The following is an 18,005-nucleotide window of genomic DNA, read 5'->3' on the forward strand; positions in this document are numbered from 1 at the left end:
ACTACTCGGTACAATTTAGCAAACAAGCACATTGTCAAGTGTCGCGCTCGCAACTCGGACGGGCGCGCGGAGTGCCAGTTCACAAAAACAAGATTCACTTATTTGAAGAAAAATATTATACAGGGAGAAAGAAGATGAACAGACTACTGCATCGGTCTTTAATAGTTGTATAATAAAGTAAACATGATAATTTCCGACAAAATGGCAAAGAAGTGGCAACACTAACCGGTCGACAGTCGGTACGCAGTCACTACTCGGTACAATTTAGCAAACAAGCACATTGTCAAGTGTCGCGCTCGCAACTCGGACGGGCGCGCGGAGTGCCAGTTCACAAAAACAAGATTCACTTATTTGAAGAAAAATATTATACAAGGAGAAAGAAGATGAACCGACTACTGCATCGGCCTTCAATAGCTGTATAATAAATAAAGGAAACATGATAATTTCCGACAAAATGGCAAAGAAGTGGCAACACTAACCGGTCGACAGTCGGTACGCAGTCACTACTCGGTACAATTTAGCAAACAAGCTCATTGTCAAGTGTCGCGCTCGCAACTCGGACGGGCGCGCGGAGTGCCAGTTCACAAACACAAGGTTCACTCCACTTGTTTGTAATTGTAAGCCGCATGATGAAGACGCGACATTCATCGTTATAATTAATGTCGCTTTTGTGCGCGTGGTTTAGTTATGCACTGCGAGGTTGCGAGCCGCGACTATAACTGTAGGTAACCCCACTTATGTATGGAACAAATACGTTTTGGTGCTATTGTTTTTCGAGTGTGTTAGAAATTTAACATTTACATTTACAGTAATTTTTATTTATTTCATCCATTATGAAAACTTCTAGTCGTTTTAAGCATTGTCCCATAGGTCAAGAGCCCCCCAAAAACATTTGGGAAGAGTTTCCAGAAGCAGTCGTTTTAAGGATTGTCCCATAGGTCAAGAGCCCCCCCAAAACATTTGGGAAGAGTTTCCAGGACAAGGAGATAAATCTCGAAGCCCATACCTGCGATCCTTGAAACGAGACGTGACACGCACATCATACATATAATAACTTACATCTTCCAACAGAGCAAGATCTTGGTTAGTTACTAGGCAAGAGAGCACAGGAAGAAAGAAAAGATTTTCGCACACTGATTACCAAACTTTCGGAGTGTACGCAGTGATAATGACGATAAATCCAAACAATCACGTAAATAAGAGTCGATGCTCATAAATGCTTTAAGTTTTATAGAATAATATGGAATGAAGAATTTATTAGATTTTCAGAAATATAAAACTCCGATTAATAATAAACACTTACCGAATCTTGATCGTGAGCGTTTGGTGTGGACGGCTGAGCAGGCCTAGGAGGTGGAGGGTAGCCCTGTTGACAATAAAATAGTTTCAAATTACAACTGACTAAACAAAAACTGAACTGATCACATAATATGCATTTAAAACATAATATCTCTTATATTATAATAGACCAGGTTCTGTGAGGTATTGAGTGTACATAATTCGAGGACCGCATTCTGTTAACATTTTTGAACTGAGAAAAGCAAGCAGATTACGATTTTGCATGTTTCCAGGGGCTTTGTTGGTGCATTATTTTGTTATACACTACCCCCTTTGGTGTAGGTACGCCAGTTTAGTGTTCGTTATACCTAAAAGTTTTTAACAGTTAGCCTTTATTACTTTCACGCAAGAAATAACTTTTTTGATGAAACTTAATTTTTAACTGAAAAAGAATATTTTAAGCCACCATTCGCACGAGCGCTTTTTTAACGGACATTGCATTCCCAAGTATATTGTTCACACGTCAGCGTTTTAAAAAAACTTTAGACTTTTGTTTTAGACTACCCAACGCTTGAAGGTGGTGGTGAAGCAGACATTAATCTCAGCTATCAATGCACAATATCTGAAATTTAAATGTTAGTTTACAGAAACCTACCTATCACCATTATCCATTACAAAAAATAGTAATAGACTGAATGCATCATCTAGATTACTAGAAAATAAAACAGTTAATTATCCTGGAAACTGCAAAAAAAAATCGCACATCTTGAACCATTCCTTTTGAATTGTTTTATTAAAGTGTTACAGATAAATTAATTGTATGGCTATGGGATAATGAAAACTGAATGGGACAAAATATTATGTATTTTAATCGTTAAAAGGATTAAGTCTCCGCTGATTCGTTTAGCATCCACGGCGATCCTCAAACGAGCTCGGTCGAGTGGCGCTATTAATTGGAACCGACGCCGGCGCCGTCTGCCGTTCAACTAATTAACCGGCATTACATTACCTCCGCAACTATTTATTTTCATATAAGGCGGAATACACGCCAAGGAATAGCACACACAGTAAACATTGCTTATTGTAGTTTATTATTTTATATGATCTATTTATTTATCTACAAAATACATTTTTTTTTTATTTTTCATTATTTAAATTAAGCCTAACCATAGTGCAACACAAACCACAGTTGGTGTTACTTCGCAGTGGTTATTATTACATAATTCAATATTTAAGAACAACAATAATTAACAAACAAAAGAGAAGAAAAACCAAGAACAATCATTAGCGGGTAGTTTAAATAAGTATCGTAAAATAAGCCTAACCATGATGCAACACAAACACACACAACAGTTGGTTTTACTGTGCACTGGCTATATTTTTTATTATTCAAAATACATTCGTAAATTCTGAAAAATAAATACATTTTATTTTTAGCCTTTAAAAGTACACTTCAAATTCGAACATGACGTTTCATAGACGAATAGTTCGTCGACGATTGTAAAAGTCGATGTTAAGGAAACTTCAATTATACACCCACGATACTATTCTATTGTTCGTTAGCATACATATTTTGGATTCATAATTAGTTACTTATTAAGTACTTTTTATAGTTAGATATACATTATGAATAATAGGATATTTCTTCAGATAAATGATATGGAAGATTATGATCACAATCTCAGATCCATTCCTTATGTTAAGTGTGCGTATCCCAAACAGACGTATCTAAATTCTAATAGGAGAAGGTTCGTTCGTTAAGTAAGTAAGTAAGTAAGTAAACGTAAGTTCCGTTGTTTCTATTTCATCAATATATCTAATCCTACTTATATTATAAACGCGAAAGTTTGTATGGATGTTTGAATGTATGTTTGGATGTTTGTTACTCTTTCACACCGCTACTACTAAAGCGATTTGGCTAAAATAATATTGAAATGGAAATGGATTTTACTCTGGATTAACACATAGGCTACTTTTTATAACGAAAAAATCCATGGTTTTCCGAGATTTGCAAAAACTGATGATTTTAATGATATGAATGTTTGTTACTATTTCACTCCTCGACTACTTAACCGAATTAGCTGAAATTTGGTATTGAGATATATTATAGCATGGATTAACACATAGGCTACTTTTTATCCCGGTAAAATCCATGGTTCCCAAAGGAATTTGTGAAAAACTAAATTCCACGCGGACGAAAAAATTTCTAATTTATATATCGATAAAAATTTCTAATTTATATATCGATAAAAATATTCAATCTGTAATATCCAATATATCAATTTCATCAAAGATAAGCAATAAGCAATACATAAAACGGAAGTAAAGCTCTTTAACAATTGGCACTTGGAACAATTACTTCATAAAGTAGAGATTGCACGTGATTATAAACGATCGTTGAGAAGTTGACCGGCTTCGCTCACAAAGTTACTTTCATACAACTCAAAGTTTCCTACTTTAACTCAATGGGTAAAGACGCTTAAAAGTTTGAAGCAAAAGGGAATATCATTTTCATTCCACTTTTGTTACATAAAATGCACAACCTAGTAGTTTTATTTACTCACTTTTAAAGTGGTGTTCTGTAGTTTGCATAGAACTGAAAATATTTTCATCTACATGGTTGGATATGTTCCTGTTTTTTTTTTAAATTATTATTTAATTTTTATACGCCCATTTTTTTTAAATAACCATTAAAGTTTTTTAAAAAAATAGACACTAACAGTATATTGTGCCTACAGCCTTTCTTGATGAGTACTGTTTACCAACAAACAAATTAAAAATAAGGGTATAAATCACTAGTAATTTTACACCTAATAATAATTATAATTAACTTGTTCTTAAATAAATGATAATAAATTTGATTAATAAGCTTAGAACGATTAGATATGGTTAATATATTTTATATAACATTTTATGAACAAACCATACATAATTTAAAATAAATAAGTTATAAAATGACATGCGTTTTCTAGCTTCATTTCTAATTTATTTGTTGGTAAACAGTACTTATCAAGAAAGGCTGTAGTATAATTTCGTATAGTACAATCTTTCTACTAATTTGTCGTTGTAAAGTTACTGCCAATGAAAATTTCGTCAAAATTAGTAGCTCTTCCAGCCGTTTGACGCGAATCAGTTTTAAACACAGTCTTTGAAACAGTTATGAATGGAGAAATGTACCTTTGAGACAAGAGTGAATACGAAGACAAGTATAAGCGCGCCTCAACCTAGACCTCATTAAACCATTTCAAGCAAGCCTATGTTACGTATGTAAAATACAACATTACTTCTGAAATAATAACAGTTACTTCATTTAATTGTAGAATTACTCCCATAAGTTATGCTTAATTTTGGAGCGATTAATTGTTAAAGGTAGTTATAATTTAATCTGTTTTTATTATGTTTTTTTGAATCTTTACAAGTTAGCCCTTGACTACAATCTCATCTGATGGTAAGTGATGATGATGCAATCTAAGATGGAAGCGGACTAATTTTATAAGAGGAGGATGAAAATCCACATCCCTTGCGGTTTCTACACGATATCGTACCGGAACGCTGAACCGCTTGGCGCTACGTCTTTGTCAGTAGGGTGGTAACTAGCCACTACCGAAGCCTTCCACCAGGCAGACCTGGACCTATTAAGCAAACCTTAAACGGCCCAGCCGGGGATCAAACTCAAGACCTCCGTAAATCCACCGCGCATACCATTGCGGAAACTATCGAAATGTACATGTTATCATATTCGCCGTAATTTAAACTCAAATATGAACAAGTCATGTTTCGATGATATCTTTGATCGGATCAAATGAAAGCTATTAGCAAAATGGTCGGAAATGTTTTGATCGAAAATAACACGTTATCGTAAGATAGTAGCTACGATAAAAAGATAACTACAAGTATTTATTTGTTGTAATAGAAATTCACGGATGTATTTACAACAATAACCTGTTATTTCCTTCGGTGATATGTCCAAAGATTTCCGACTGCTGCGAAAACGATAAGACAAAAAGCAACATTTGTTAGTATTTTAAGGTTTTTTTTCTGTATATTGGTAATAAATAACTTATAACGTGTGACTTTAGTAGTCTTCAATACTAATAAAATTATTATGTTGTATAGAGGCTTACGCTTGACTACAATCATGCTATGATGAAAAGCCAAATTTAAAAATTCAAAATTCATTTATTTCAAGTGGGCTCAGTTTACAAGCACTTTTTATAGGTCAGTTGACTATTTGTAAAGATTCTACCACCGGTTCAGAAGGCAGGTTCTGCTGAGAAGAAACCGGCAAGGCATTGCTTAAAGCTATGCATTGGCAGGTCCATCAGTTTTGGGGATCTTGTTATAGAAAGCAATAATGAAATCTAAGATGAAGCGTGCTTGCCTAGAAGATGCCTATTCACTCGGAAGGGCATTCCACCGTCTTTTTCAGTTCTTATTAGAAACGTTGATGCAAACGTTTCGTGCGGGTCGACAACGGGCCAGTCATCAAATTCGTTCACATCCTTCAATAATACTGACTTCGCGGCTTGTAAGGCTTGCGTGTGTGTCAAGGTCGAGCCGTGTTACAGGTGGTTTACATTTAAGTGTGTGCGACTTCTTGTAAATATTTTAATGTAGGTATTTAAAAAAAAAAACTAAATTTTATGAATCTTTGTGTCATTGCATAAATAATAGTACCTACCTATTCAGTAACTATTTATATTTCAAAGAGATGAAGTGTCGATTTATAAACGTGACGACACTGAACCTAGAACCTCTCCCCCCCACCCCCCAATCGTCCGTCTCGTCAACGCGTGGCGTAGTTTATGGATGGCCCCATTGTCTCGTGTCGCAGTATCGTAAAGTAGTCGTAATATTGCATTCCATTCAATAAGACAAGAAGCTAACATTTGAGTTGAAACAACATAATTCATCATCAGTGGCGTGCCTTTCATAGATGCAAAAAGCAAATATACACTGCCTACCCTAAAGCCTCATTACGCACATGTATCGACAGTGAATGTACCCTTATTTTCTGGTAGAGGAAACACCTCGAGCAGGTCCTAGGACTTGTCACCTTGAGAGTAGGTTTAAAGGATCCTTTCAGAATGCATCAACACTCACCTTCGCGGCCCGACTTGTTCTACATGCCCACACTAACACAAAACATTTTCAATAATTACAACAAAAAACATAACTAATTATTATTGCACAACAAATCATTATTGCACTAAATCACTAACGCGACTGGCAGCGTGACGGTATCTACGCTGCCTAACAAGCAACTGAGCTCAAGTCACCAAATACTCTCTTATTTATACCAACACTAATACCTCCCCTTTACAATAACATAAATAGTAAATGTTAATACCACCTGTAATGCAACTTGTAATACTAGTGCACGCCACTGTTCATCACAGTGCACTGGAATCAGTATAAACTGCTCTTTAACGTTCAGATGCAACGCGGCGATTGCGAACGGAACGTCGACGGCGCACTCTCAAAGATAATTTCATGCAATTCAAAACATTCCTCGCTTTGACTCAATGAACTAAGATTGTAAGAATTTCGCTCGCAAGCTGAAATATCATTTTGTGAATGAGTTGCGAAATGTATTTAGCTGGCTCCTTTAGTAATAAAACTTATGATTGCAGTTTAAAACATTCAGATTTTGTAAACAGAATAAAATAAGTACCCACTTGTACCTAACCTACTTACTTACTTTAATTACATTGCAAGTTGTTAGTATTCGTAGAACCGCAGTTCCATGACAAAACATCAATAGGGTAGTTGACTCATATCAAATTTAATATAAAAAACAACATTAATTTCGTGGAGTACATGGAATAAGGATTCGAAATATATCGATATCAATTGATACAAGGAGTTCATGGAAACTTAGAAGTAGGAGGAATACACACCACTTTCGGTTTCTACACGACGTCTTACCGGCACGCTAAATCGCTTGGAAATACGCCTTTGCCGGTATAGTGGTAACTAGCCACGGCCGAAGCCTCAAAATGTTCTTAGCACGAATCTTACGATTTTACTAACCATCAGTTAGACAATTTGCTTTTTCTATCAATTATTAGGTACTACCTATCAAAAATGAACCAGGTGAATATGAATCAACGCTGTAGTTTCTCCAACTTTACAGTAGAATCTAGTCAAAACTGTCTAAAATGGATTAAAAAAAAAACAAAATATGCAATAATAAATCACCGACATCAGGTACAGTTTACAAATAAAATGAAGTATGTATCTGACATTAACCTTTTATTTACGTCGCTAACCTTCACTAAGGCTGAGATAACGCCAATCGCAGCGGTAGCAAAATATAATTAATCTTTGTCAAGAGCAGTCACATTTTTCGAGGCAAAGTTGGCATGTCCTGACGGGGCTTCATGTAAATTAAATTGGTCTTGAAAAAGCAGTTTGTAATATTAACAGTTAAAATTCAAAAACTATGGTTCAGAGTCTGTTTAACAAGCATATATTAGCTTCACTTGTAACTGTGTATGTAAGAAAATCTTGGAATCTCAATTTGACCCACTTCCCGGTCTTCAATTAGGATAAAATTTTGCACACGCTCTGAGCTTTGATGACAATACATGACTAGCTAAGAAACGTCATTACAAATCCAATATGGCGGCCTTCCCGAGATGGCGGACTGGCTGTTTGAAATCCATCCCCATGATATGGATGTCAAATGAAAGGGTTTGCTGTCACGTGACTGAAATCCAATATTTGTAATTTTTTGTGAGTGCAAAAAGCGTGTTTTTTTAAACTATTTAAAGTTATTTCAATAGAAGTCCTTACTAAAGGCCTATGTCCTGCAGTGGAAGACCATCGGCTGATATGATGATGACGAAAGTTATTTATAAAGACGGTAAGTACGGTAGCCTTAACGTAATCGTCCACATATCAGCATCGTTACGTATCGGACGCATCGCAATAACGGATTTTTAATTTTACGGTAGATTCGTGGGATCCGTACGATGCGGATCAGTGGACGCTCTTGTATGACTTTCTATACAAATAATACTAAAATCCTTTTGATGCGATGCACCCGATACGTACGATGCGGATCTGTGGACGCCTACCTTATGGGGTTTGAACCTTAGTGGCTTTGGAAATAAGCAGATTTCAAGAATTATTATAGTCTATTATTAAAGTAAAATTACTAACAATATGTTGATGAACACAACATAACAAATTTATGAGATCTAAATATAGGTACATAAAGAGTAGGTATATCAAAAGATTAACATCTCGAAGTAAGTTTCCGTAAAATACATTATCTTTGTCGCACTATGACGACGGATATGTCTTAACTGCAAAAGCTCACTGCACAAGTTGAGAGGCTCAATCTAACTTACTCGTAGTTCACGTAACTATGACTTTCACACTGCACTTCGCTATATCAACAGACATAAAGACATTATCAGATCGACGATTATTTTCTGTGTGAATGTAGTTTTAGTGATAACTAGCCGTCACGCGGTTTCACTCGCGTACTTCCTATTCCTGGTAAAATACGAAACTCATTAAAAAATGTGGCTTTCTAGTGGTAAAAAATATTCAAAATCGGATCAGTAGATTAAGAGAACGAACAGCCCAAAACGCTTTGTACAAGTCCAAGAGACATCAACTACGAGTACGTATAGCAGACATCTCCGATACTTGGCAGTTATATGGTAAAAAGGTGAAGAAGGAACGGAAAGTTCCTAGGAGCATTCGATTTCGCTACTACCTCACAAACTTGACCTCTTTTTAATATTGATATACATTATAATAAAAGCTCATAGTTTGACTGCATAAACGCCTGACAGAGCGAATACGCAGCCTAAGGTGGAACACGCTCGCCCAGAACATGCCTATTCATTCTTATCTTGAAGATACCCATATTCACGCATTCTATAACTACTACGTTTAAGAACAACAACAACTAAATTTGTTTCGATGTTTTAACAACATTTTAGGACCATATAAAATACCACAACATTCCACTACGATGCTCTAGAGCTAAACAGTAGACACGTTATCAAATTTCGAATGGTCATAATTTCCAAACAAAGTTTCCGAGTAGGTACCCACACAAAATCCGAATATTTAAACAGCGCGTATAAATACTACGTCCATATAACACGCTGCAGTATAAATAAACAAAGTTTCCACACACAGCGCACGTAGGGCGCGCGGGTGGGGCGACACAAGCCCCGCAATTACACGTACACGGAGAGCCAGCGACAGCCAGACCTTCGTCATAAAACCTCAAAAGGGAGAAACTCAGTCTCATTACACACTCGGGCCCAAATTATATGAATGATATAGAGCTGAAAATCGGCCATAAAATAGGACAATTAACGATAACTCATGATGCCAATTTTCGAAGAAATCCATATTTGACTAATCAGATAAATTACTTTATAGAGGTGTAATTCGTATCCCTTTGACATAAAATTCATTGCATTATCTGTCTTCTAACAGAAGGCGACAGTTTTAACAAGGTATTTTGACGCTGGATCGCTGTCAAAATAATGAAATCAGCCTATTTTCCCTGTTGGTGAATATTATTTCGGCTAAGATTCTAATGGAGTAATCTAGTAAAATATACAAGAGTTTTGGTACATATTTCATTTCCATATCGTTCTAAAAATTGGGCCCAATTTCGGACATCTCCTTTGTCAGTTCATACTACCACCTTATGAAAATATGGTAGCCAATTATGGAGTTTGGACCGTATTTACTACTACTTACTACTTTGCGAGGTATCAGATTTAAAGGACCTTCAACGGTCTAGGTAAAAAGTGCAATTTCTTATATTTTCCTTGGTTTATATAATATGAGAAATTATATCCCAAGTCGTCAGTCACTTAGCTTTGCGGCAACCCTTCGAAATATACCATTTACGATAAAACATTAAGAGTCCCTAGCGAAGGGTTGCCACGAAGCCAAGTGTCTCGCGAATGGGGATATAATTTCTCATATTATGACGAAGAAAGTATCAAAAAGATTAAATTTTTCCTTGGACGGTTGAGGGTCTGGATCTTGGATGAAACGTGCTACCTCCCAAAGTAACCACATTTATTTTCATAAGGTAGGTGCATGAGCTGACAAACTTTCAGCTTTTAATGACGAAAGTCTAGCCGCACTAGCTCTTGGACTAACACAGTGCGCAAAACACGCTAATTTTACTTTGCCGACCGTCCGCCGATGCGATGCGAGATCTATGTGCTTAGCGAATGAAAAATTCAATTCAAAATTGTATGATTGGTCCCTTTGTTCAGTGAATACGAAATATCGTTGACAACAAGCGCCGGTTTGTTTTGCAGCGCGCACACAATTTGTTTGTTGATCAGGATAATAATTATTCAGTTTCCAAATGCCGACCCGTTGCCTTTTTACATTTGTTTCGCTCTATCGAATGACTAATTTGTTATTTATGAAGCTCTCACTAAATAATTTTGTCAAAACAGTTTATCCAGTATAATAAATGCTTAAATGAGTTGATTTGTTACCCATTTGTATATTAACTGCTGAAATTATCTTGACAAATTTGGTATACAGATAAATTGCATTTTGGATATGCACATTTTTTTATCACATTTTTTATCTCTCAGGAATCAAAGTCGCGGTATCTTAAAAAACTAAATCAACAAAGGCACGTGTACTAGTTTTGATAATTCTCACACAACTCTTCCGGCTTCTAAGGAATTTGTTTATTGACAGAGTTATTTTAACACGAAGTTTAAGACCCTTTAAATTTCAATCACTCTACAAACGCAATACGCCGTATATAGCAGCTCCCTTAGTGTGCGCCAATCTTTAGACCTGACAATAAATCTCCGTAATACATGAACCATCACATTCTACTAAACAATAGCATTTTACCCACTTACACCACTATTACACGATAATTCCTCATTAATGTCATTCCATAGCGTTCAAAAAAAGAACCGCGCGCGCAAAAAATTTCCTTCGCAACAACAATAACACAAAACAGCGACATCCAATTAATTGACGAGAGAGAACAGAGAGAGAGAGAGACACGTCAGTCGCAGGGGCTTTATATTCTTCGTATTATTTGCGGCAATCGCAGAGGGAGGGCGTCATAATTTACCCAACACGGCAATTCCCGACAGCGCACCGCGCCGCTCCAAATGTGCGCTCTGCACAGGCGGACCAGTTGACGTGGAAAACGGGGACATGACTTCAAATGCGTAAACATTAATATAAAAAAATCACATTTATTATACACTGATTCAGTAACCCAACCGGTGGACTTCGTACCACCTAAATTTACTAAAGCAGCGATTATTTCTTTGGGATATTTTCTCGATTTCTTTTTTTTTAAACCACCTAGCAGTTTTAAAATTTTACTTCATCTTGGTCGACGCGTTCAGTGCTGAAGTTCGTGTCCGCATTTCATTGTTCTTTTTACGTTCTTCACAGTTTTCTTTCACTCATTTCGGACCAAAATAACTCGGAGTTCTCTGGTAGGTAACACATAGCTGAGAGCCTAGTTCCAACTCGAATCTGCTTCTGGATCGAGAACTTGTTACAAGTAGTTCTCCACGCAATCTTCTCCAACTACACATCTCAAAGGCATCTATCCTCCTTCGGTATATCGTTAGGTGGTACGAAGTACTTCGAATCAGATAAGCATAGAGTATTTGTTGGACGAACAAATTATATTCAAAGGAAAATTCGTAGTTGCTTCGAAACACGATAATATGACATTTTTGACAGAAAAACCGGACAGCTCCTCGAAAACGCCAAAGAATTGGCAACACTAGCCGTAGTCAGCGCTACGTAGGTTTCCGTCGGAGAGAACTGCCGCGCAAGTTCCGGGAATCTAGAGCATTTTGCAGTTTGTGAGACTGCCGCCGTACGATAACTTGGCCTTTATGTACAGAGAAAAACGTTACATTAAATCGCTTCTTAGTTGCGCGCGGGACAAGGTAGAGCGAATGACTAGATCAAGGGCCCACTTTATCTGTATTTTGCTAAATTTGTTAACCCGTAACTAGTTAAAAACTTTAACGAGGTTGATGATTTTTGCATTGTAGAGATATGGCGAATGGCGAAACGATTATTATTTCAATAGGTAAGTATTATTTACGAAGACAAAATTTAATTCTGAGAAAATACTGATATTTTATAGCACTCCAAGCGAGTGTAATTTCATAAATTGTATATTTTCTTGGATATTTGTGATAAAAAATTTGTAAAATAGATTATTTATTTATTGATTTATTTATTTGAGATGTTTCCTTAGTGAAAGCCAAGTAGCCGTATTTTTCTTGAAAAAATTAATTTATATCATCATCATCAGCCATTAATCATCCACTGCTGGACATACACCTTTATTAAGCAGCGACAGTTCGCTGTATTCTTTGCAACCAACTTCCGGAGGTCGTCGTTAATTAATATAATATCTAATAATTTTAGTAATTCATAAAAAGCAACAATACAAGAAACATAAAAAGTAGGCAACAAACAAGCATTCTGAAACAACCTTTGCAAGCTTAAGCTGTTAAAAGAAAAACAAATATATTTCGTAAAAAGACAGCCCCTTAAGTTGAGTGAATGACGAGATTAAATAGAGTAAAAGTTATGTAATGCAAGCAGACGCTGCAGCTGACTGACATAAAGAGGCAACTCGCCGAGTAAAAAGTCCGTTTAATTTTATCCTGCCATGAGAAAGATCTCATTTTTGTTTACGTACATTTTATTGCTGGCTTATATTTGATTATTTGTCTATATTATAATCATCATCCTATTTTAATAGTCCACTGTAGGGTGCACTAAAGAGTCAGTCTTTTAGGGAACGAGGAACAAAGGGGAAGCTAGAGCTTATTCCCACAACGCTGCTCCGATGTGGGCTGAAGACGATATCTAATGTTTACTTTATAAAGACTTGAAGTGATCTGCGAAGCACGGGGGTGTAGCTTCACATGCTTCCCAATTCCAGTCTGCTAATGAGAATATCTCGAAAGGAAGTAATAAATCCCAAAAACTGTAACACGTCTCTATAATTCTGTCTAACACGGTACAATAGATACAGAGAGATAATATAGACAGAATTTGAAACTCACGTTTTGGGGTTATAAAAAAATCGAAACCACAATACTCGAACACAGAACCTAATGACCAAAGTCGCATTGGTTATCAACTGGACCACTCACCACTGGTCTACTTACTATTTTGGTCATTGTCATCAACCCATTAAGATAAACATCAAATAAATTGAAAAGTGTCATCTACCTGCTGTAAATTATCCACCAGTAGGCACCGGATAACATGTGTTACATATAATCCTAATTTCGTATATGTCAACTAGCATACGTCAAAGATACTAAGGCCGTTGTCAATAAACCAAAAAAAAAAAGAAGAAAAAAAAACAAACGAAATCTGTATATAGATAAGAAAAGTCACGCAATTATTCGCACGAGCTTTGACTAATATATCTCGTTGACAATAAAATATGGCGAGTTTTTACTGGCGCAGCGAGCGAGCGGCTGGCGAACGGTACGACTGTCGCGCGCAACCGTGGGGGAATATTAAACGGACCCCGGCTGAACTTAATATCGCGACTCTCATCTCTCAGACCGATATCTCCGAGTTACACATCTACGTTGGTACGAGTATAGTACTCTTCTATAGGTACAATATTACAGTATTAAATTGTATTGTCCACACAAATTGATAATTTTTCTCGGTCCAAAAAAAAAAAGAAAAACAAAAAAGCTTTTATGTCACATAAATGAACAAAGGAGAATGTGCGCTCGCCGTTATTACTGGGAATTTTTTCCATGAAAATAGCAATGTAATTAATATTGTTTCAGTAGTGGAGTCCAGTAAAATATAATTAGTGATTCCTCATTACCGCGCGGCATGGCCCCTCTGGACGTTCGTGCGTCTGCTGGCTTATGGTTATTAATAACGCCGCCCCCCCCTGCCGCCGCCCCCCTCGGACTCCCCACGCTCGCTGCCGCTGCCGCACGTCTGACATTTTAATTCCGGACTCGGAGCTACGAGTATACGTCCACAGCGAGAGCCTATACCCCACGCTATCGACGCCGACGGTACAATCGACTCTATTTTCATTTAACTCCATTTCGTGATGCTATCGTCTCTACACACAAGATCTACGTTATTGATAACGTTTCCAATCAAACTCTCATTCACGACGTTGTCAATACAATTTAAATTTAAAAATGTAGAGCAATGAAGCAACGCTAGAGTTGTTGGGGGAAAAAAAAAGTTCCGAGCCTTCGTGTACAGAATAGGCCGTTCGGGAACTATAAATATCGAGTGGAGCAGGCGAACATCACTAGCTGCAAATGCTACAATGGCGGTCGGGCGAGCGCAGGTCGAGCGCAACATGGCTGCCTGGTAGGCGGTTCGTGTGACGGAGACAAAAGTTCCAACGAGTACGGCCCTCCCGCTCGCACTCGCACGCAACGCTCGCATCGATCTCCACTCGCGCCGCTCGCCCCCAGCACCAGAAAGGCGGAACTAACAAAATTACAAAGCGCTTTCGAGCCGCTAATCATAAAATAAGATACGACGTTTCATTTCGACCGTACGACTCTAGAGCGATCACGATGCTGGAATGGCCCTTGACTCACTAAATTCTACTGACATCGCACCGGAGTATTAACCCCGCGCTCTAAGTTTGGCACAGACGGAGTTTTAGAACAACGCAAGTTGCATTTTAACGTCAACTTATGATTTGTGGCGACGACATTTTATACTATAGACATGTTATATCTCTAAAAAAAGTAAGCCGAATTTTAGCTACTCCACCGAGCGCACAATTTTCTGTTTAATTTCATTATACATTTATATTTAAACAATTTTTAAAGTTCCTAAACACACAACTCGACATTGTATATTTAAAATTATTATTTGTTTAAATAATTTTCGTTGTTCACTATGCGGTCAATTAGCCGCTTTAGCCTAAATTTTGACGAGCTAGGGACACCTCTATTATAAATATAAAATCTTTGATCTGTGGTCCTTCCTTTGTGGTATCATTACGCTCAATTTATTATGTGCAAAGGCAGCCGATTGAGGGATTCCTTGCCAACAGTACAATAATTGCGTCAGTGAACAAAAAACGTAACGTGGAGTTTCAGTAGTGAGCGGAATTTTTAATTATGTTTGTTACTTTGATTGAAAGCGAGAACCGCTTTAGTCGACGACTGTATAATAGGAACAGAGCCACATTTTATCTTCGCTGGAACGGGATCTAATAACTTTGTATCAGAATACATTTTAGACTTACAGCACTCGATCCGGTCCTTATTAAGCATTAGTGTGGTTACGGATTCGAATCCTGCTCTAGTCATGTTTTAGTGTAAGTTAAAAAAAATAGTTGTCTCGTTGATCAAGGAGCTTTAGATTATCTATAAAATAATTTAATATTTGCACCCCGCGGTACAAAACGAGACCTTGCTTACGAGGAAAGATAAAAAGTTTATCAAACGGCATCACTATTCAATTTCATTTTTGTTTTTACATTTGAATATTTCTTGATGGAATGTCTAACTCATTTAGTATAAATATCAAATATCGTGACGCGCATCTTAAGACCTTTAAAGCTTGTAAAAAGTTTATAGCCATATTCAGTGGCGTGCATAAGGTTTTTAAGTAGGGTATGCACTATAAGTAAAAATTGGAAAAAATCCTTGTCCTAACTATGTATTCTGTGGTCCAACATAGGTTTGTATTGAGTCCTTAGGATAGGCAGTAAATTTTTGCATGTATGAAGTGCACGCCACTGGCCATATTATTCATGTTTTGCAACGGACACTGTCAGTATGTACACATACAATCATCTCTAGGCGACAGTTGCCTAGGCATTCGACTCTCACTGGGAATCCTCGCAGCTGAGGACTCAGTATCAAAAGAGTGACGTATAATATTTGCACCCCGCGGTACAAAACGAGACCTTGCTTACGAGGAAAGAGAAAAAATTTATCAAACGGCATCACTATTCAATTTCATTTTTGTTTTTACATTTGAATATTTCTTGATTAACATCAACCTAACCTAACTCAAATAGACAAATATCAAATATCGTGGTGGCATCATCTTTCATCACCTTTAAAGCTTGTAAAACGTTTATAGCCATACTATTCATGTACAACGGACACTGTATACAATCATCTCTAGATGACAGTTGCCCAGGCATTCGACTCTCACTGGGAATCGTCACAGCTGACGACTCAGCATCAAAAGAGTGACGTTTAATATTTGAACCCCGCGGTATAAAACGGAGCCTTGCTTACGAGAAAGGGGGTTTATCAAAACGTCATCTCTATTCAATTTCATTTTTGTTTCAATTATCAGGTATTCATTGATGTTAAATAATGTCTTTTAGCATCAATGGATATCCGAATATAAATCTATGGGTACTAATATTATAAAGACGTAACGTTCGTGAGGTTGTAGGGGGGTAATCTCTGGATCTACAGAACCGATTTTGGAAGAAAGCCACAGGTATATTGAAAGTGTCATAGGCCCGTATTTTATCTCCATAATCTCACGGGTACGGGAACTACGCGTGGTGTTGACTAGTGAGTGTATAAATAAGTGCCATGTAAAAATAATTGACATAATATCAATACCATTAACAACCCATATTTGGCTCACTGTTGAGCACAAATCTGTTCTTAGAATAATAAGAGTTAGGCTAATAGTCCACCAAACAGATACAATGCAAATTCATACACCAAGAGATTTATAGAAAATTCTCAGGTATGCAGGTTTCTTCACGATGTTTATCCTTCTTTTTTTTATTCTTTACAAATAAGCCCTTGACTACAATCTCACCAGTGATGATGCTGTCTGAGATGGAAGCGGGCTAACTTGTTAGGAGGAGGATGAAAATCCACATCCATTTCGATTTCTACACGACATCGTACCGGAACACTAAATCGCTTGGCGGTACGTCTTTGTCGGTAGGGTGGTAACTGGCCACGGCCGAAGCCTCCCATCAGCCAAAAGCCTCCTTCGCCGATTGAGACACGTTGATTTTTAATTTCTTAAAATGCACACAACTGAAAAGTTGAAATGCAAACCGGATTCAAACCTACGCGCTTCGAATCGAAGGCAGAGGTTATATCTACTCGGTTATCACGAAATGTTTACGTCCTTTCAATATTCCTCGATATAATTGGAGTAGGTCGACCACGTGCGTTTCATAAGTAGGCGCCTGTGAGAGATTTGATATGTGTGCGTACTTGTGTAGGCATGTACCTAATTGTACATGAAACGGATTGTGACGTAACGGATCCGCTCACGTCGCCGCCAGCGAGTTCCCAACTGTGACTAAAATCTAAATAGAGGTTTGTTTGAGCTTCTATTGCAATTGCATTCAGTTACAGTACGAATTGACGTTTTATATGTGACAATAGCAAATATGTACATTTTGATTTTCATTAAATTTGTGAACAGTAATATGTGTGCTTTTGAAGGGTTTTATAACATATCATTAGTAATTGTTTGTTCGAGTAATTACATTCACACTCTATTAAACATCAATGATCCGTGGAACATTTTCTTTCAACTACTTTCAATAACCTTGTTATTGCTACAAGTTTGGAGGAGAGGAGTTTATACTGTTGCTTAATTAATAGTTATACAACTTAAGAGCCACAATGTCCTACAAATCACGTGGTACATTATCTCGTTTCGATGCTCAGAATTTTTATTACCTGGAAACCCAGTTAGCT

At 37.1% G+C, this 18,005-nt stretch overlaps 1 protein-coding gene across 8 annotated transcripts in view; it reads right to left on the reverse strand.

Moving 5' to 3' along the window:
- LOC112046638 (trithorax group protein osa) overlaps positions 1 to 18,005 on the reverse strand; it is a 176,930-nt gene that overhangs the window by 104,861 nt on the left and 54,064 nt on the right. For all 8 annotated transcript variants that reach the window (XM_052888487.1, XM_052888486.1, XM_052888485.1 and 5 more), the window contains exon 4: positions 1,304 to 1,366. In XM_052888487.1, coding sequence (XP_052744447.1) covers positions 1,304 to 1,366 — 63 coding nt within the window. The remainder of the gene's footprint in view (positions 1 to 1,303; positions 1,367 to 18,005) is intronic.

Source organism: Bicyclus anynana, chromosome 22 (assembly GCF_947172395.1).
Source record: "Bicyclus anynana chromosome 22, ilBicAnyn1.1, whole genome shotgun sequence".
NCBI lineage: Eukaryota > Metazoa > Arthropoda > Insecta > Lepidoptera > Nymphalidae > Bicyclus > Bicyclus anynana.